This window comes from Chelonia mydas, chromosome 26 (assembly GCF_015237465.2).
Source record: "Chelonia mydas isolate rCheMyd1 chromosome 26, rCheMyd1.pri.v2, whole genome shotgun sequence".
Classification (NCBI taxonomy): Eukaryota; Metazoa; Chordata; order Testudines; family Cheloniidae; genus Chelonia; species Chelonia mydas.
Window position 1 is genome coordinate 14,553,391 of NC_057859.1, and position 20,647 is coordinate 14,574,037.

The 20,647-nt window shown below is 53.1% G+C and overlaps 1 protein-coding gene across 2 annotated transcripts; it reads right to left on the bottom strand.

Annotated features, from left to right (window-relative positions):
* Nucleotides 1–531: 531 nt before the first annotated feature.
* LMAN2L (lectin, mannose binding 2 like) lies at nt 532–19,583 on the bottom strand. Of its 2 annotated transcripts, XM_037886273.2 has the most exons (9): nt 19,422–19,583; nt 18,432–18,550; nt 14,933–15,050; nt 13,669–13,751; nt 7,959–7,991; nt 6,464–6,625; nt 6,249–6,363; nt 4,701–4,820; nt 532–3,987 (listed from the first exon to the last, which is right to left on the bottom strand). In XM_037886273.2, exons 1-9 carry the CDS (start codon nt 19,555–19,557, stop codon nt 3,845–3,847), a joined length of 1,029 nt encoding a protein of 342 aa, XP_037742201.1. In that variant the 5' UTR covers nt 19,558–19,583; the 3' UTR covers nt 532–3,844. The 2 variants fall into 2 exon arrangements, with proteins under 2 accessions (XP_037742201.1, XP_037742199.1); XM_037886271.2 differs by lacking the exon at nt 7,959–7,991 and having other exon boundaries at nt 19,422–19,582.
* Between the last annotated feature and the right edge of the window lie 1,064 nt (nt 19,584–20,647).

Sequence of the window (20,647 nt, forward strand, 5' to 3'; positions counted from 1 at the left end):
AGCTCTGCCAGGGGGTCACGTTTTCTTTGTAATGATCAAAACAAGGCCCTGGTTGGTTGAGGTTATTTATGCACCTGCTGGCCCAGCGGCAGGGGCTTTTATCTTCCTGCTAGCACTTGTGCCTCTAGCCAGGGTGGGTGGCTGGCTCAGATAAGGGCCCCCCAAGCCCAGGGTCGTGCCCAGCATTCCGCCAGCAGCCCAGGGCTGGCCCTGCACGGGGAAGGAATTAGACACGTTACACTGAGGTGGTTCTGTACCTACCAGCCGCTGCAGCAGGGGCAGGGGAAAGTGCAGCTCTTACCCCGCGGTGCCCAGGGAACTCCTGTGAGGAGCCAAGATGGACACGTACGCACCTGGCGGGGTCTTTGTAGAACTACAAGGTCCATCAATACCCAGCCACAAACCCTGCATCCCGGGGCAGGCAGACAAGAGCAGCGCCCCAGGATTCAGTGCAGTGCAGCCCTGCATGGGGGGGGGGGTGTGTGTGTGTGGGTGTTTTTCCAGGACACAAATTACACTTGCAGAAACAGGTGCGCACACAGACAGTTCTGTTGATCAGGTAAAATGTTTTAAAAGAGGCAAAAGCAGAACCAATGCTTTCAGGCTGCCCTCGTGCTTTGCCACATGTAAAATCTCCCCCGCGGCATCCTACCAGACCAAGCCACCCTGCTACAGCAAATGCCAGGTTGCCACCCTCAGGGCAGGGGGCTTAGATATGCAGTCACGGGAGCAAACGTCTTAGTCGGATCCTTTCTGCAGAGGGAAGCACCTCCTGAAGCCTCGTCACTGATTTTCCTACAGAGGCCACGGCTCTGAACTGTGGTGGGGAGGGAAATAGTGCGGAACTCAAAGATACGCAAGCAGGGATCACATTTCAGTGTCCAGAGCAGAGGCCCCAAGCTGTGGCCTGCAGTCACTCCGCACCTCCGAAAGCCCACGTCCTCCTATTAGCACAGGGCCTGCAATGCAAGAGCTGCAGGTTTTACCATACCGGGAGCTGCAGTAAGTCACTCGGCTTCCCCCTGCCCTATTTCACCCTCACACCCAGTCCATGAGGTACCTGGGGTCTGGGTAAAGAGCGCACGGCTTCTCACCTGCACCTCTGCTGATCAGGTCTCATGCCCCTGTAAAGTCCATCGAATTAAGGCTGCAGATTGCAGCGTCTAGCTGGACACCGGTACTGGCGGCGCCTGCCCAACAGGGCACAACACCAGCAGATCTCGGGACCCCTTCGGTTAACAACGCCTCTGCTCCCCGCGGAGCACCGGCTACAACAGCTGCTTCCTGGCTGGGCCATGTTAGCACAGCTCCAGGACCAATGCTGGTGACCGCACCTGTCCCAGTGCCCCTGGCTGGCCACTCCCGGAGCAGGGCAGGGTTTACATACAAGACTTTCAAAAGCAATTGGGGATTTTGGGTGCCCAGCCGGAGACCCCTGAAAGGGGCCTGGTTTTCACAAGGGGCTGGGAGCCCTGCTCCAAAGAGGGAGGCTCTTTAAGATGTCTCCAGTTAGGTGCCCAAAAACTGAGGCACTTAAAAAGAAAAAAAAAATCACAAGTCTTTTGAAAATCTTAGCTAATAACCATGTTCTTTACTTAGCTGGGCCATGGCCACCCTTGCGTGTAGAGACACCAGGAATCCAGGCTCTGCTGCCGTGACAGGAATTGGAAGGGAGAGGACTTTCTGAATCTAAACCTTCCTCCTTCAAAGGGCAGGTTCCTCTGAGGAGTCCTGGCATTTCCTCAGCTCAGACCTTCTCCCCATCCCAGCCCTCATTACTGGGCCCCAGAGATGGCTTGACAGGCAGGAGGAGCCGTCAGGGGCTGGTTTTACTGTCACTGTAACAAGGGCACGAGATCCAGCTAGACGTGGTTGGCTAGGATAAGGTGAGAACATGGCTCTGGTGTGTTGTGTCGAGCCAGCCAAGCCTTGTCCACGTTGAGCTCACAGCTACAGGCCTGTTGACACTACAGAACGGAACAGTGTCAGGGACAAAGTGTTATACCCAGAATTTCCAGGGGACCCTTCTCCCCCCTCTGCATTGGTATTAGGAGCGACTCAGCACCCTCAGCAGACCTACAGAAAGCAGGAACTCATTAGAACACAGCAGTCACTGAGGTAGGAAATAACTAACCCTCCCTGAAAGGCAGCAAAGCTTTCGTAGAGATCAGAACTTTCGTTCCCAAGCATGGCCGAGGTCTCCGCCAGGCCAATAAACCCTCCGACCTTCCTTTGCCAGCACGCTTCCAGACTCCTGGTTACAGCAACCAGGTCTAGATCCTTCAGAAACACAAAGGGACCACGTACAAATGCTGGCATCAGGTTTTTGGGTGAGGAAGAAAGAACGGACCCTTTTCACATCACACCTACACCACTAACAGGACCTGGTGACATGCAAATAGCCCCTGCGCTCCAAGCCGGGGTGTACAGAAGGGAGGAAGGCAGCAGTGCACGCAGACTGACCCAGCGGTGGAGGGACAGGCCCCCCGACAGCAGCAAGTGGTTATTACCACGGAACCCAGTGTTAAAACGGGCAGAGTCCATGCATGTGGACAGCAACATGATCACGTGAACCCCACCCCAGCAACGTGACCTGGCTTCGTGTGAACGAACGGGAAGTGGGTCGGGACCAGCTGTCCCTTGCCCACCACATTCCCATGCTCAGCAACAAGTGTGTGCCGGGTCTCCATGACGGACGTACCGACCCTTGTGCAATGAGCCCGCGATCCGGACGGTTTCTCAGACTGGCCTGGTCTCACCCGGCTGCATTGAGACTTTTCAGTGCATATTTCACCAGCGCAAACCCCCTTAGCCCTGGCTGGAAAGCCCGGTTGTCGGGGAGAAAGAGGAGGTGAGCACAGGCTAGTAGTGGCATCATGGAGGCACTGAATGGAAGCAGCTCAGGTCAATTTCCATCAGAGGCTGAGAAGACCCTGCAGCATCAAGGCCAGCCTGGAAGAGCCGTTGCTTTCCCTGCCATCGTGCTGGGAGATCAGGCAGGATCAGGCTGGCACTGGGAGGCCAGTAGCCAATATCTGTGTTCATGCCCAGACCGTACTGGGGTGACTGTAAAACGAGGGGTTTTCCTTTAGCACAGCTGCCAGTTCCCCCACTTCCAAACGAGGAGCAGCAGCGAGACGTGGAATATTTCGTTCAGGGTGCAGGATTCAGCTGTGCTATGGCAAAACCAGGATTAAAAATTTCAAACTGCCTGGGGCAGATGAGCTCGGCCTTCCCAACCAGCCTACGGCAGCAAAGCCATCTGGATGGCAACGTAGGCCGTGAGCAGCGGCAGGGCCGTGGGGCAGGGCCAGGGAGCCGGGACAGCACTACTCTTATCAGCAAGAAACGTTTGGTTTGGCCAAGTTTCACCCTTAAGCCAGAGGGGCTTTTCTAGGATTTTACAGTCTTCACTGCCTGGCCTCCTAGCTGGGCTGTGGAACATCCCCAGATAGCACACGTAAGGCTCACCAACACAGAAACGATACAGCATTCGGCTACACCCGCCCCAAGCATCTTCTAAACATCTTGCCAAGCAAGAGCTCCTGGGGGACGGCCCATCTGTCACTGCACCAGCCTCCAGAGTCTCCTGATGCGCTACGTGTCACACGAAGTCTGCTCCCCATGTGATCCAGGACGTCCATTCCCGCTGGGAACCCCAGAGCTCGAAGAGAGACAACAGCGGTCCCCATGGGGGCCAGCAAAGAAGCAGTCATCCGAAGGGGCTCTGGAAAGTCTGAGCTGAGCAGGCAAGGGCTTCTCTTCAGCTAGCCTCTGGCACGTGCCAATCCACTCCAGCAGAGCTGCTCGTGTGCCGAGGGAAGGGGCTGGGCAGGCGTCTAGGTCAGTAGAAGCGTTTCCGGCTCTGTTCCTGCCATTTGTTGTAGACTATGACTCCGATGACGATGGCAAACACCAGGGCGACCAGCGAGAAGAAGACAATTAAGAACAGGGCCAGGCTGCTCATGGGTTCCAGTGGGGCCTCCACTGTGGGGCAAAGGCAGAGGGGCACAAGCCCGGGTTAGCCACCACAGAGCCCACACGCTCAGAGACTATGGTAATGGGGGTTGCATACAAGCTTAGTTGGGTTTTACTTGCATTGCCCATCTCTGCAGTGTCCAGGGGAGACAGCCATCCACCCGCCCACCTTTCCCAGCGCTTCATCCAAGGGGAGGCGCTTGCGTTTGTCCTGAACTATGGAATTTGGGTTTGGTCTCTGGGGAGATTTCAGAGAAGTGAGAAAGCCTGGCCCAGAGACTGCACGCTACGTGGTCACTAGCCTGCAGAGGATCTCAAAGCACACCCAGGGTTTTGGCTACCTCCATTCAGCAGAGCTCCTCCACCCTGTCTCCAGTGCTTGGGAGCCGTGAGACCCAGGGCAGGCTGTGCCCCCGGCACACCTAATCCCCGCTTGAGGCCGTGGCTGCTCCTCTCTCCGGGGTACTGGAGAAGCCGACACTGCAGTGAGCACTGGCACAGATGTGGGGACATCAGTGCTCAGCATTTGGTCACATCATTCCCACCTTCTAGGAACGCTGAACGTTAGCTAATAGAGCCATTCAAGCAGAGGGGCTCACAGGCAGGAGCTTCAGCAGATGGTGTGAGGACCCCGCCTGATGAATGGAATAGCCCATCTACTGGGGAAAGCAGGTACTTGGTGGGTTCCGGCCTTGCACCTCACCAACCTGTGCGCTACTCACCTCCGGGCAGTTTCAGGTTGTCCACAATGGGCAGAAACACCTCTTTATCCCGCTTCTCCTCCTCTGGACTCCGCTCAACCGTCAGCTGGTAGAGTTTCAGAGAAATGATGTCATGGTTATCTAGGGGCACGAGAGAAACATGGCCTTAGACAGTATGCAGGAAGAGGAACATTGGCCAGGGATGGCAGAGGGGCTGGGAGAGGGAAACCCTGAACATCTGCTCAAACGGAGCCAAGCACCCATGCACGGAGCAAACAGAACTCCGCTCTCCGGGGCAGCGCCTGCCATCTTCTGTGGTTGGACTGTGCCCAGCACAACACGCTTTGCCACGAGGGGCCTTTAAGCCACTGAAATTCAGACTGAGAAATGAGGAGTTCAGCCAGGGAGCACCTCTGATTTAAAGCCCACTCAGCAACCTGAAGGCAGCAAATTAGAATCATCCTCACAGGCATTCATTGCCTTTGTCTTTCTGTCACACATATTAGCAGGACAACTCAACTGCCCCAGCCAGCTTCTCCAATTCCCCGAGCACCTGCAGAGATTTTGGAAATAAAAGGAACTTTACTTGGAGCAAACAATGAATCCAGGCATTGGTGATCAACATGCTTTTGAAGAGGCTTGATTCAAACCTGTTCTAAACTGGCTTAAGAATGACTGAAGCAGACAGGGTCGGTACTTTCGGGTATTATGGCATAAGCTGAACGGAATTCACACAGACGTTACAGACTGAAAAAGGCAAGGCTTTCGTTTCACCAAGAGCCTCAGTGGGCCAGACAGCTGTGCATCAGTGTCCACGAGACTGGTCCCCTCGCCTATATTGGAAGAGGAGTACATGGCTCTTGGGCCAGAAAGCTCAAGAACTGCCCTGCAAAGCTGTGTAAGAGGGATGCTTGCTCTAAACCCCCAAAGTATGTGCCAAGGCCCCCGTTGAACTGCAGGCTGCGCACACCAGAGGTTCAGCTGCAGGTATCCCCAGAGCCAGGGAGTGGCTGAGGCGGTTCAGGGTGAAGGAGTCAGAGTGGGCACCTTTGTATTTGAAATCCTCGGACTGTTTATGTCAACTCAGAGGAGCCCCCCGGCACCTGGCAGAATTCAGGTGCCCCAAGCCTAGAAGTGTCACCTGTGAGCTCCTGGGGTGCCACTGAAAACAGAAGGCTGCGGTGTCCCTTTCGGACCAAACATCAGCCTTTCAGACTGCGGTTAATGCCAAGGACTCTTCCAAGGACATGACTTGGGGAGTTCGGTGCCCGAAGGTGCTCCCTGCAATTTTCAAACACACCTCAGGCACCTCAATACCGTGGTAGGTCTGGCCGGAGGCACTTCTTAGGCAGGGCCTTCGCTCCCCAGTCACTTCAGGTGCGGCTACCGTGTGTTTAAAACCCACAGCAGCAAGCCTCAGAGCCAGGTCCACAGACTCAGGCTCACGCGCCGGTGCTGAAAGCAGCCGTGCAGCTCAGGCTCTGAAGACCCCGGCTCAGAGGCTCGCAGGCACAGCATAGGCCCACCCTTAGTGCTTGTGGAGCACTGGCCAGGGTCACAGCGCGGTACCTGAGAGGTCTCCAGTGACGGAAGAGGTCCCAAAGAAGTATCCCCTTGGCAGGTGGACCCCCGGCATGTCAATACAGTCCCGCCACTCGTGCTTGCCATCAATGTCAATCATGATCTGAAACACACGAGACTTCACTCAACCCAGAGCAACCCAGCCCAGCCCTCCCAACATGAAGCCGACCTGGGCCTGGAGAGCTCAAGGAGTCACCACTCACCGTCAGCCTCCTTTTGACGTAGCGGATCACCAGGAAGGTGTCGTGGTTCAGGTTGCGCACCGTGGCCGTGCAGCCTCCGAGCTCAGTGGGCCGTCCATCCCGGTCATGGTCGTAGGTGAGAGAGCCATTGTTCACCATGGCGGAGATGTAGGGGAACACATGCTAGGGAACACGGGACAAGGCCGCAGGTTAGTGGTCTCCTCACACTGCTCTGTGGAGGCCTGGCAATACGAACCATGGGCAACAGGGCAAATGCAGGCAGGCAGCAGAGAACACAGCTTTGCACAGGACACTGACAGCACGGAGCACGACATCAGGGCCGAGAGACAGACAAGAGCCTCGGCCAGCGCTCGAAATTCTCACGCAGCCCAGCATGACTGGGTCTGCAAGGTGCTGGCAGGAGGCACTGGACTGACTGATTCCTCTACCACCAGGCCTCAACCTGACTCCGAGAGACCCAGGTCTAGAGAGGGACATGGGCTCTGCCTCTGTTCTCTCTACAGAGACCGCCCACAACTTCCCATTGCCACCCCTGGGCTGGTGGATTGTGTGGCATGGACCCCTGCGCCACTGCACGCCTGTCACACAGGCCAGGCAGCCAAGCGGTGATAGTGCCCCTGTGCTGGGCTGGATCTGGGATAGTGACGTCCGGCTACCACAGCCCAGGTGCCCCAGCCAGCCAGGACACTGTTCACGGGGATCACGCGCCTCCTCTCCCCCTCTGCGTTGGGTTCTTCTTTTATTAAAATCCATTCCACCGAGACATGCGCATTGTGCGTCAGACTGGGCCCAGCAGTCCCACGCCTCTCGATGGGCAATGCTGCCCAGAGGCCCAATGGCAGAGTCCTTTCCCAGGTCTGCAGTAGCAGACGGGCTAAACACGCCACAGCTGAGCCACTGGTACGTGTAGCTTAGTTCGTTTCTGATGGACCCTCCTCTGTCTAGTAGAGGATGAGAAGACGAGCTAAGGCAAGCACTGCACCAAGGCCAGACCCCGGCGTAATGCTGCGTAGCAGGGAGATGCACAAGGTGTGGGAACAGAGGTTTGTTTATTCTAAAATGAAACGGGAACACTTCAAAACAGCAGGGATCCATGAGAACAGACAAGCTCGAGAGCTGCAGCGTCTCCTCCGCATGTAGGATCTGTGCAGCCACGAGGAGATGCCACAGGAAGAGACAGCTGCATCAAAACCACCCGAGCAGCAAGGCCCTGAGTGAGGGGCTTGGGGAGGCGACAAACGTTAGACTTCCTTCAGGTCACAAGAAAGTAATCAGCAGCCCAGCGCACTCTGTCACAAGCACGCTGGCCGGGGGACCTGGTGGCAGATGGAGAGACTGGCTCTGAACCAGGCATACTGGCCGCAGTCAGTCAAAGATTTCTGTAACTCTGGCAATGCCCTTCTCTCACCCAGCAAGGTCACAAACACCCTGGAAGTGCCCATGACAGAGAGAGGGGAGGGGACTCTGAGGCTGGAAATGAGCTAAGAGCAAATACCTGATTTCCAGGGGTATACCTCCTCTTCTGAGCCTGAGTCCAGAAGGATTATTGAGAGCAAGAAAGGGTACAGAACAAGACAGTCACCGACCAGATAGTTTAGTATGAACCTACAAACTGGGAAGGAAATGCACCCTAGGAAACCACCAGCATTGTCCCCTTGCCAAGACTTGAGGGTACCTTACATTTTGCAAGTCATGTACCAAACCACTGAATACATGGCTTAAAAAGGCAACTGGCCCAAGAAACCCCACACTGTAATCCTGCCCAGTTTATACCCTGTATTTCCCTTCCCCATCCCACAGCACAAAAGCACATTAACCCAGAGCTAAGAACACGCCAACAAAGGACTGCTTGGCCGGAATCACCACCACCCATATCTGCAATTCCTCCAGCACCCTTAACTGTGTCCATCACACACACACACAAATTACAGCAGGGTGCTCCCACGTTACACGTAGGAAATGAAGAGCTACGTAAGGAAAGAGGGTGCAGCTGTGATTGCAGGCGCTATTAGAGCGATTTGACGCTGTCTTGTCCAGCGTTTCTGCTCCCTCTTGCTGTAGAAGGGAAGTGTTCACAGTTCAGGAAGTGGCTCTTGGCTTCTCTGAGGTAAGTGTCGCTGTGCTAGGGACAGTCCCAGAGCCACGTGGACACCAATGTCTTGGGGAGCTGGGCACATGAGTCCAAGGCACGAACTCCCACTTCATGTGGGACCGAGTTCTGCACCTGTTCCCCGAGAATCCCAGGCAGCACCACAGATGTCAACGGAGATCACAGTGGCAGAGATCAGAACTGGGCCCTGGGCCCAATCTGAACAGAAATAAAAGCCTCCTGTGTGTGTTTGACTGTCTGGTTCGGACCGTAACCGGACACCAGCACAAATCTGTGGCAGGAGAAAGGCTGCAGATCTCCTTCTTTAAGATTTTTTTAGACAAAGAAAATGCAGGGGATCTAATTTACCTTGATTTCAGTAAGGCATTTGATACGGTGCCACATGGAGAATTATTAGCTAAACTGGAAAAGATGGGGATCAGTATGAAAACTGAAAGGTGGATAAGGAACTGGTTAAAGGGGAAACTACAGCAGGTCACACTGCAAGGTGACCTGTCAGGCTGGAAGGAGGTTACTAGTGGAGTTCCTCAGGGATCGGTTTTGGGACCAAATCTTATTTAATCTTTTTATTACTGACCTTGGCACAAAAAGTGGGAGTGTGCTAATAAAGTTTGCGGATGACAACGCTGGGAGGTATTGCCAATTCAGAGAAGGACCGGGATATCATGCAGGAAGATCTGGATGACCTTGTAAACTGGAGTAATAGTAATAGGATGAAATTTAATAGTGAAAAGTGCAAGGTCATGCATTTAGGGATTAATAACAAGAATTTCTGTTGTAAATTGGGGATGCATCACTTGGAAGTATCAGAGGAGGAGAAGGACCTTGGAGTATTGGTTGATCACAGGATGACTATGAGCCGCCAATGTGATATGGCCGTGAAAAAAGCTAATGCGGTCTTGGGATGCATCAGGCGAGGTACTTCCAGTAGAGATAAGGAGGTGTTAGTACCGGTATACAAGGCACTGGCGAGACCTCATCTGGAATAGAGTGCGCAGTTCTGGTCTCCCATGTTTAAGGATGAACTCAAACTGGAACAAGTACAGAGAAGGGCTACTAGGATGTTCTGAGGAATGGAAAACCTGTCTTATGAAAGGGGACTCAAAGAGCTTGGCTTGTTTAGCCTAACCAAAAGAAGGCTGAGGGATAAATATCACAGAGGGAGAAGAATTATTTAAGCTCACTACCAATGTGAACACAAGAACAAATGGATATAAATTGGCCATCAGGAAGTTTAGACTCGAAATCAGACAAAGCTTTCTAACCATCAGAGGAGTGAAGTTCTGGAACAGCCTTCCAAGGGGAGCAACGGGGGCAAAAGACCTATCTGGCTTCAAGACTAAGCTTGATAAGTTTATGGAAGGGATGGTATGATGGGATAGCCTCATTTTGGCAATTAATTGATCTTCAACTATTAGGGGTACATATGCCCAATGGCCTGTGATGGGATGTTAGATGAGGTGGGATCTGAGTTACTACAGAGAATTCTTTACTGGGTGTCTGTCTGGTGAGTCTTGCCCACATATTCAGGGTTTAGCTGATCGCTATATTTGGAGTCGGGAAGGAATTTTCCTCCAGGGCAGATAGGTGAAAAACCCCCAGGGCCTCTGCCATTCTCTGCAGCATGGGGCATGGGTCACTTGCTGGAGGATTCTCTGCACCTCAAACTCTTTAAACCACGATTTGAGGACTTCAATAGATCAGACATAGGTTAGAGGTTTGTTACAGGAGTGGGTGGGTGAGATTCTGTGGCCTGCGTTGTGCAGGGGGTCAGACTAGATGATCATAATGGTCCCTCCTGACCTTAAAGTCTACGATTCTATGAGATGCTGTCATTTCTCCCTGCATTGTGGCTCGGATTCTGATCTTTATCCTCCATTAAACTCCAAGCCCCGGAATAGCATCAGTGTGGCTTCTTCAGCTGCCCAGCATTATCTAGGATCCAACTTAAGGGTACAATGGCCCTTCAGAGAGCAAGGGCAGACCATTGTTAATGTTCCAACCAAACTGGACGCTGATTCAAGACCTGCAGATCTGTTCAATCAGTTTCAAGGTCTGAAGCCAGCTGCACAGCTGACTTGGTCAGACATTGGAGTCTAAAGGAGAGCCATGGGGTTCCTCCCCACTCACTTTAGAAAAATCCAAACGCCTGAAACAAAACCTTGGTCAATGTCCCTGGAAATTTTCTGATAAAGTGAAAGTGTGTCAAAAATGCTGGCTTCCTTTGCAAAGCAATTCTTCAGTGAAAGCGTGTTTGGGCCCAGCTCTAACACACACTCATTGGTTTAGTCCACATTTGTCTCAATAATAAGTAACAGCACTGCCTGGCTGTACAGCTCTAGAGCACAGGAGATGTTCTCCAGAACAGCTTAACAGAAGAACTGTGCAGGAAGCCCTGACCAGCAAGTACTGGGCTGATCCTGGCAATTACAGGCTGGTAAGCCTGCCTTCAGTAATGGGCAAACTGGGTGAAACTATCGTAAAGAACAGAATTGTCAGACACAGAGATGAACATAATTTGTTGGGGAAGAGTTAACATGGGTTTTGTAAAGGGAAATCATGCCTCAAATGTCTACTAGAATTCTTTGAGGGGGTCAACAGGCATGTGGACAAAGGGGATCCAGTGGATACGGTGTACTTAGATTTTCAGAAAGCCTTTGACAAGGTCCCTCACCAAAGGCTCTTAAGCAAAGTAAGCTGCCATGGGATAAGAGGGAAGGTTCTCTCATGGATTGGTAACTGGTTAAAAGATAGGAAACAAAGAGTAGGAATAAATGGTCAGTTTTCAGAATGGAGAGAGGGAAATAGTGGTGTCCCCCAGGGGTCTGTACTGGGACCAGTCCTACTCAACATATTTGTAAATGATCTGGAAAAAGGAGTAAACGGTGAGGTGGCAAAATTTGCAGATGATACAAAACTACTCAAGATAGTTAAGTCCAAAGCAGACTGCGAAGAGTTACACAAGGATCTCTCAAAACTGGGTGACTGGGCAACAAAATGGTAGATGAAATTCAATGTTGATAAATACAAAGTAATACACATTGGAAAACATAATCCCGGCTATTCATATAAAATGATGAGGTCTAAATTAGCTGTTACCACTCAAGAGAGATCTTAGCATCATTGTGGAGAGTTCTCTGAAAACATCCACTCACTGTGCAGCGGCCGTCAAAAAAGCAAACAGAATGCTGGGACTCATTAAGAAAAGGATAGATTATAAGACAGAAAATATCATGTTGCCTCTCTATAAATCCATGCTACGCCCACATCTGGAATGCTGCGTGCAGATGTGGTCGCCCCATCTCAAAAAAAATATATTGGAATTGGAAAGGGTTCAGAAAACGGCAACAAAAAGGATTCGGGGGATGGAACAGCTTCCATATGAGGAGAGATTAGTAAAACTGGAACTTTTCAGCTTGGAAAAGAGACTAAGGGGGGATATGATGGAGGTCTATAAAATCGTGTTTGGAGAAAGTAAATAAGGAAGTGTTGTGAGAAGGCGTGAACAACACAAGAACTAGGGTTCACCCAATGAAATTAATAGGCAGCGGGTTTAAAACAAACAAAAGGAACTAGTTTTTCCATGCAATGCAGTCAACCTGTGGAACTCCTTGCCAAAGGATGTAGTGAAGGCCAAGCCTATAACAGGTTGAAAAAAAAACTAGATAAGTTAACGGAGGACAGGTCCATCAATGGCTATTAGCCAGGATGGGCAGGGATGGTGTCCCTAGCCTCCGTTTGCCAGAAGCTGGGAATGGGCGACAGGGGGTGGATCACTTGATGATTCTCTGTTCTGTTCATTCCCTTTGGGGCACGTGGCACTGGCCACTGTTGGCAGTCAGGATACTGGGCTAGATGGACCCTTGGTCTGACCCAGTAGGGCTGTTCTTATGTTAGCATTTGGGCCACTGCTATGCAGAGCTGAGGATCACCACACTACAGGTCCACACTAGCTAGTGTCCACACACTTCAGACAGCTTCTGGGGAGTCCCCAAATCCCCAAGGGAAACGAGTACAACTGCTTCCCATTTTTCCTTTTCCCATTTCCCCTGCAAAGCGTTCGCAGCCACTGCTGAAGGCCGCTGTAGGCCTACAGCTCGTCTTAATCGGTGTCTGGCCTGCACACACCGGCCTTGGGCAGCCAGACAATGCCCACCACCGTCAGGACTTGCCCTGCAGAGCAGTGATGCTTCATACGGGGAGTCGGCAGTGAGGAGAAGCTAACCAGGATCGCTCAGTCTTCGCGAGTGCTCCTCTACACCAGATGCCATGACACACAGAAGGGGCTGCAGAGGGAAGCTCACTGGTCTGGCCTGCAGCCCTCTCCATGTATGAAGGGCTACTTGCCTCCTGCTAGTCCCCTGGAAAGGGACAAGGAAGACAGCAAACTCAAAACCCGAAGGGAAGAGAGACAGGAGAGGGGAGAGAGAGCAGCATCAATAGCAAGTGACCAAAAGCTGCAGCCAGGAGGAGCCGGAGAAGAAGCTACGTTTAGACTGTTCTGCGATTGGGATCTCGAACATACAGCTGCATTGTGGCTAGAAATATGGCCAAAGCCTTTTCATAGAATATCAAGGTTGGAAGGGACCTCAGGAGGTCATCTAGTCCAACCCCCTGCTCAAAGCAGGACCAATCCCCAACTAAATCATCCCAGCCAGGGCTTTGTCAAGCCTGACCTTAAAAACTTCTAAGGAAGGAGATTCCGCCACCTCCCTAGGTAACGTATTCCAGTGTTTCACCACCCTCCTAGTGAAAAAGTTTTTCCTAATATCCAACCTAAACCTCCCCCACTGCAACTTGAGACCATTGCTCCTTGTTCTGTCATCAGCTACCACTGAGAACAGTCTAGATCCATCTTCTTTGGAACCCCCTTTCAGGTAGTTGAAAGCAGCTATCAAATCCCCCCTCACTCTTCTCTTCTGCAGACTAAACAATCCCAGTTCTCTCAGCCTCTCCTCATAAGTCATGTGTTCCAGTCCCCTTTTGAACAAGCTAATACGCCAACTCTGCCCTCAAGCTCTGGAGGCATAGCCACGGTAATACAACTTCACATTCAGCTCCCACCTCCCTCCGAACTGCCACAAGGCCGTCTTACCTCCTGCTGCTTCTCCTCATTGGGGTAGGTGTCTACAAACACCCCCAGCCCCAGAAAGTGATCCTTGCTCCCAAACACAGGCCCTAGAACAGATGGCAGAGTGTGAACAGTGGGCAACACAGCTTGCGTGCTGTCACGCTCTAGCGGAGACAGTGGGGTGAGTGCTTTCCACCCTGTGCGTGGGTAAATTTACTCCCCAAGCCATCGATGGGCCCCACCTTGGAGCAGAACCACAAGAGTAGCTTGAAGAGGATGCAGTAATATTTGGTAGTGTCAGACAGACATTTGCCTCCTTGAGAGAGCCAGTGGGGCGGCCTCCAACTTCATGCAAATGCCCATTTGAAGGAGTTTGCCCCCAATGATCTAGGCCAGAGATGCCTCCGAAGGTAGCCTTGGCTTGACACCAGTAGCAGCTTGGAAGGAATGTTAGCAAGTGGCATTGGATAAGTCACCCTTTACCTTCACCCTCTCCCCATAGGGGAGCCCATTCCTGGATCCGTGCTTAGGGGGCCTGAAGACCCCTCCACGTAGCAGCATTTAGCACTTGCTGAGCAGCAGAACCCAGTGCCCATGTCACAGGACCAATACCCCGCAGTCCCGAGTTCAATCCCCGGGTCTGCCACTCCCCCTCTGCACCTCTCTTCCCCCATCTGTCACATGGAGACAGCGATACTCTCACCTGATGAATCACTTTGCAATCTACATAGAAGGAGTGCTAGATATCAGAGCTCTTTACAGACAACTCATGAGGTAGGAGGCATCCCCGTTTGACAGATGGGGAAACGGGAGCAGAGTTTCGGAGTACAGGTGTTCCTGGCCCCAGGCCCATGCTTAGCCCACTAGGACACTGCCCTTCGCAGCACAAGTCTGATTTCCAGAGCTTTGGAGCCACTGCAGCCTCCATTCCTGCAGTAGGAATGGGGCTTGCTTTGCACCTCTGAAAATCAGGGCAAGCAGTTTGCTACTGCACAGCTGAATTCATAGCCACTCTGGACTCCTCAGAGCCCCCATCAATGGTCACCCCGAGCTTTTGCAGAGCAAAGTCAGTATTAGCTATAGTGGGGTCACAGTCACTCCTGGCTCCCTCCTTGTCGGTCCCTGCAAATAGGAGCAGGATGGCAGCAGCTGTAGATGCAATCTACATCCCCAGCCAAGGGTGGCACTCTCTGGCTAGCGTGTTTCCGCTGGGGCAGGAGAAAGCCAGCAGCGGAGGCTCTGTGCAGCACTTCCCCTTGCAGACGACACCTCCGTGAGAGCATTTTACCTGGCTGCATGCGATCCTTGGTGTACCAGATGGCAAAGCCGTCCCCATTCAGGTTCTTCTTGCCTTGCCCATGGATTTTAAAGTGGACCTGCATCTCCCAGTCTCTGAGGTAACAAGGCTGCAAGAGAGAAAGGGGGAGAGCGTGTGCAGCAGTCAGGGGGACGTTGACAATAGCCTACACACCCCTTGCAATTCACAGCCCTTCTGGCTATTGGCTTGCAGGCAGAGAACATTACTAAGGGACCCCATGTCAGCTGGGATCTGTTCCATCTGGATGGGGAGGGAGAGTCACAGCTGGTTGCAGTGTCCCCAGCCAGACAGTACAGCTGCTTTTCTGCACAGACAGCAAGCCATGGCACCAACACATCTCCCGCCTCATGGAAAAGCACTGGCCTTCCTTAGCACAAATACATCTGCTAAATGGAGCCACACTGCAGAGATGTCTTCGTCCTTCATGTCCCTTGCCAATAGGCTGCACGGCCTCACCTTTTGTATTTCAGCAAGAGTAATTAATCACAGGGGGATTAGGGAAGATTAGGGAACCATGGATATAAAAACAAAGAGCTTGATTCTGATCTTGCACGGTTCGAAGCCAGGAGTAACGCCAGTGAAATCAGGGAAAGAGATCAGAATCAGGCCCAGAGCGGCTTGGATTTCATCACTATAGATGAACAAATTACACCCCTTTATGAACATCAGATGAAGCGTAGAACCAATCAGGGGCAAAGAATGTAAATAGTTTTATAATCGAGTCATCCAGCCTGGATACGAGTCAGCGGCTAGATAGGTACTTCGACTCCTGGACTCGTACCATATGACCACAGTCAAATGTAAAGGGAAACTGCCCATTTCAAAGTCACATCTGAAAACGCGTTACAAATAAAATGCTTAAAAAGGGCTGTAGTCAGTATTCTATTGAATTTCCATATGAAAGAACAGGAAGATCCACAGTCAGACACATCTCGCAAGAGTGCCCATAGCTGGGGATTGATTGCCAAACGCAGCAGCATCAAGCCTTCCCTGCACCACAGATATGTACCAGAGGTACGTGGCAACTCACTGTGGAAGGCAGACTCACAACAGACAATTAGAACATGTTCAGGTCAGAGAGACGCACCTACATCATACAAACAATTGTACAGAGACGTGGGAGGCCTCTGAGCTCCATGGAGACAATTTACACAGCTCTTTAATATAAGAAGGCAGCTGTCCAACACACTCTGAAGGCTTAGCGATGTCCGATTTAAAACTGTCTCATTCCATGGACTAAAAGGACATGGCTATTAACTGACAGGACTCTGTCCTCCTAAGCAGAGTATCCCTGACGCAGTGGGCTGCAAGAGGAGTACTGACCTGGAAAGGCTTGGTACAGCTACAGTGTCTTTGCTCTTGGAACAAGCTATCTTTCTCCAACACACAGTCAACTATTCTGGACTCAGACGGCAGGCAGAATCAGACAGGTACTTGTATGGAGAGAGCAGAAATCATCATCGTTCTACAGGAAGCTTACTATGGAACTACAGTACATGGAAGAGCATCGCTATCTACCCCACGGTAAATTCCATCCCAAACTGTCATGTCTTCGAGTGGCTCCGACTGTATATCCTATCACGGACCTTAGGCAAGGAAATTCACTGCCTGCACAAAATGCAGACGAAAACTACAACTGCACAGCCAGACGTTATAGGGAGTGATCGGCAGTGTATGAGCTCAACCTGGGCCAGCAGATGCAAGTGTGAGGGAGTTGTGATCACGCTGGCCTTTCCATACTACTAAATGGGAGGGGGCTTCTCGCTAGACCACTGAGAGATGGGAGGGGGTCTTAATCTGGAAAAGACTGGGAATCACTGCTCTCGTGTTCTGCTGCCAAACACTGAAATCCAGCGCACACACTTGCAAACTACGTCACGATCCTGCACCATGTGACTATAGGCACGACAAGATGATGGGCCTAAAAGAAAGCCCCTGTAGCAAGCCCTTCTGTGTCCACATCATAGCTAAGAGACCACACTTCCCTTTGCCTTGCAATTGCACTCACCAAGAATAGGCATTTTTCAGCTTTGGAAAGTGTGTGATTACTGCTATAATCCAGAGAAACATCCTATCAAAGCTTCAGGTTTGAGTGATTGGAGCTAGGACATGACACTGATTTTTTTAAAAAGGAGGATCCATTACAAGACCAGCTATCGCGCAGCAAGGGAAGACCATGGGAGTTGGTTAGAGGGCCCAAGCAGATTTAAGTGGAGAAGGCCTGCACTGAACAGCACAGGAGGATATACTGACCATAAGACACTTTCTGGCTCAAATTCCAGCTTTTCACGTCATAAGCAAATTATATCCACTCCTCAGGCAAGACTTAAGTTAGATAAAAAGAACAGGAGTACTTGTGGCACCTTAGAGACTAACAAATTTATTAGACTTTAAGGTGCCACAAGTACTCCTGTTCTTCTTGCGGATACAGACTAACACAGCTGCTACTCTGAAACCTGAAGTTAGATACACATTCGATGAGAGATGAATGTGTGACTCAAACTGACAGCCACCAAAGAAAGGTAGAGAACCCAGGTACTTGTGCTGCTGTGGCCAAGCATTAAAGGTAGAGGTGAGGTTAGTCGTTTTCAGATTCTGGTGGAACCTTGGCACCTGGGAGCAGGGGAACGTCAAATCAAGTTTACAGGATAAACTCAGTGAGCCCAACTCATACTGGTATAAGCAGGTACAAGTCCACTGACTTATCTGAGTTGCAACTGCTTATACCAGATCTGCCTTTGGTCCAGTGTTCTTGTGCACGTCTACACAGTTCACATTACCCCAGAACAAAAAGCCTCTTTCATAAATCATTGTATTTGGGGGACATGGATCTTCATCCACTTAGGATCTAAAGAATGTGCCATGTACAGGGAGCACAGGGAGTGGTGATCCTGAATGGGACATCTGAGCTATAATAATAGAGGGATTTAGAATCAAATCCCACAACAGAATTAGCAGGGCTATTGCCCGGGAGCTAGCCAGTTAGAAGCACTGCCTTTTTGTGCTTTTAGTCAAAGGAAAAGCTCAGTGAAATGGAACATCGTCACCGGGTTAGTGACCTCCTGTAGATACACCGAGAGCAGAGACATTGCCAAGACACTGATTTAGCAACAGGCTTGTTTCAGATTAACTGTAGCTGGAGTTTGTTTTGCACAACGATTCCACAAATCTGTGTTCTCTCACGAAAACTATTGGCCAATCTGCCCGAGGCCCATCCACCCTTCATTCCGCGCTTGAGCAAAGGCTCTTCAACATCAATGCACCACTTCCTGTAACCTGCAGCAGCAGATTCCCCATCAGAATCTTGACTCCATAAATGAAGTCATCCCGATTACCATCTTGTTACCCCTCACCACCTTGAATTCAGACATACTGGCTGCAGCCCAAAGATAGAAATCACTTCTGCACAAGATACAAAACCCTGGAGTGCCAGCGCTCCTCACAGATTGCTAGAGAACATTATTCTTACCACTCTGTTCCACACGGCCCCCTGTTTGCTCTGCATGTCCGGTGTGAGGCGGACGTACTGAGTCGTGACCATGGCATTGCCCATAAGGTCCCAGAGAGAGGAACTGGAAGATCCAACACCTGGCGGGCAGAAGGGAAACATTTGCACCAGCCCTACAATGGTAAAGTGCACTGATCGCCCTGTGCTCTGCCACTCCTCACCCAACCCCCCTTCAATCCATCTTCCCACCCACCCCTCTGCTTCCTTCTCTGCCTTGTTTCTCCTCCCAGACCCCCCCCCCGCCCCGGCCACCTCCTCTTTCCCTCTCCAGAGCTGCACAAAGCACCAGGTACACTTGCTTCCTCCCACCCCACCTACACACCTCATCCCCCGGCCTTTCTCCCTCTGCATCTTCCCCGCCCCCCAACACTGCCACACTCTAGCCACTCCCCGCAGCTCCCCCTGCACCCCACCCTGCCGTTCCCTGTCCTCCCAACACCAGCCGCCCACTCAGCTCGCTACCTCTGGTTCTTTGCCTGCCCCCTCCCTACTCCCCTTTCCCCCACTCTGACTCCTTCCCCCTCCTCCCCCCGTCCTCCCCGCCCCAGTTACTGCTTCCCCTGATCCCACCACCCCGCGCCCCAAATGTCCCAGCCCAGGTCCGCCTGCACCCCCTTCCACCCACGAGCTCCCCCTTCGCCCCAGGCGCCCATCACCCCCATATGGCAGGTGCCCCACACCCCCCCACAGGGGTCCCCACACCCCCCACATACCCCACACCCCCCCACAGGGGTCCCCACACCCCCCACATACCCCACACCCCCCCACAGGGGTCCCCCCACGCCCCACACCCCCCCGCAGGGGTCCCCCCACGCCTAGCCCCCCCACACCTCCCACCCCCCGCGGGGTGCCCCCCACACCCACCCCCCGCGGGGGTCCCCACGCCTAGCCCACGCCCACACACACACACACACACACCCCCGGCAGGGCCCCCCCAGCCGGGCCCCTCACCCTGGTAGGGCTTGCTGAGCGAGTGCTCCCGTTTCAGGTGCTCCTCGGTCTGCTCGGCGCGCGCCCCGCGCAGCACCAGCAGCACGAGCAGCCCCGGGAGCCCGGCCCGCCACCACCGCGCGACCGCCGCCGCCATCTTCCCCCAGCCCGGCCCGCGGCCCCGGCGCCCGCCCCCGCGCCTCTCATTGGCCGCAGGGCGCCCCCGCCCAGCTCCGCCATTGGCTCTCTCCACGCACCGCCCACTGATGCAGATCGTGATACTGGTTGGCTGAGGAGCGCATCCGTCACTGGGAGGAACGCGGCCGGCCGCGTGCGTTGGTGCCCGACCCGTCGGCTCCGCGCGAGGGGCTCTGGGAAATGTAGTGCCCTCTCCGCTTCCGGGCACGGGGCTGCTTAAAGGGACCCGGTCCCCATTTCTCGGGGCAGCGGCTGCGGGCTCTCGGTCCCCAGCGGGACACGGCCACAGTTGCCTAGCGACATGGGGACAACGGTGCCATGGTGACGGTGGCCTGGCGACAGTGACGCGGTGACGGGACTGGGCGTGGTGCTAGGGGCCGGAGGGGGCCCCTGACTGCCTCCCTGCCTCAGTTTCCCCATCGAAATGCCCCGGTTACTTCCGTGGCACCAGACATTGCCCAGCCCCCCCCCGCCTCGTGGGGCCTGCGCCCATCTCAGCAGCCGCGCTGCACTAACAGGCCCTTTTACACCCTCCATCGCCGGGTCTCCCCCTGCAGCACAGACCGACGGCTCCCTGAGTGCTGGGTCAGTGTCGCTGACGCCACTGTGTGTGGGGAAACTGAGTCACAGGGAGGGGCAAGGGCCTTGCCCTGAGATCAGTGCTGGAGCTAGAGCCAACTCTCCTGCCCCCTAGGCCTGCTGGAGCACAGGGCGTCCGTGCTGCGAGAGACTCCAACGCACCCGCAGAGCTGTGGCTTGGGCTGGGGACGGGGAGGCCGAAGAGGAACCAGGCACCATCCCTGTGGCGTTTGTGTCAAGAAGGGGAATAGAAATCAGCTGACGTGGCACTTTCCTCGCGGGGTGCCCCGAGGTTTCTCTGAACAAAAGTGCCAGCTGTTTCTTTGAAGGCCAGCTCCTATGAGAAGCTAAAGGACGCTCCCCTTGGATGTAGAGAGCAGCTCTGACCAGGGACTGCCAGTCTGGCTCAGCCCCAACCTCCGCCAGGGTCAGCGGACAGGCTGTCATAGCCTGGCTGTTGGCATTGATCA

What these genes read in the sequence shown, in the direction of transcription:
- LMAN2L (XM_037886273.2), bottom strand. Translation starts at nt 19,557, where the DNA reads ATGGCGGCGGCGGTCGCGCGGTGGTGGCGGGCCGGGCTCCCGGGGCTG. An exon ending in GGTATACCCCTGGAAATCAG is followed by an intron (nt 6,626 to 7,958) that starts GTATTTGCTCTT and finishes CGTGTTCCCTAG; the next exon opens with CATGTGTTCCCCTACATCTC. An exon ending in CGTCACTGGAGACCTCTCAG is followed by an intron (nt 4,821 to 6,248) that starts GTACCGCGCTGT and finishes TCGTGCCCCTAG; the next exon opens with ATAACCATGACATCATTTCT.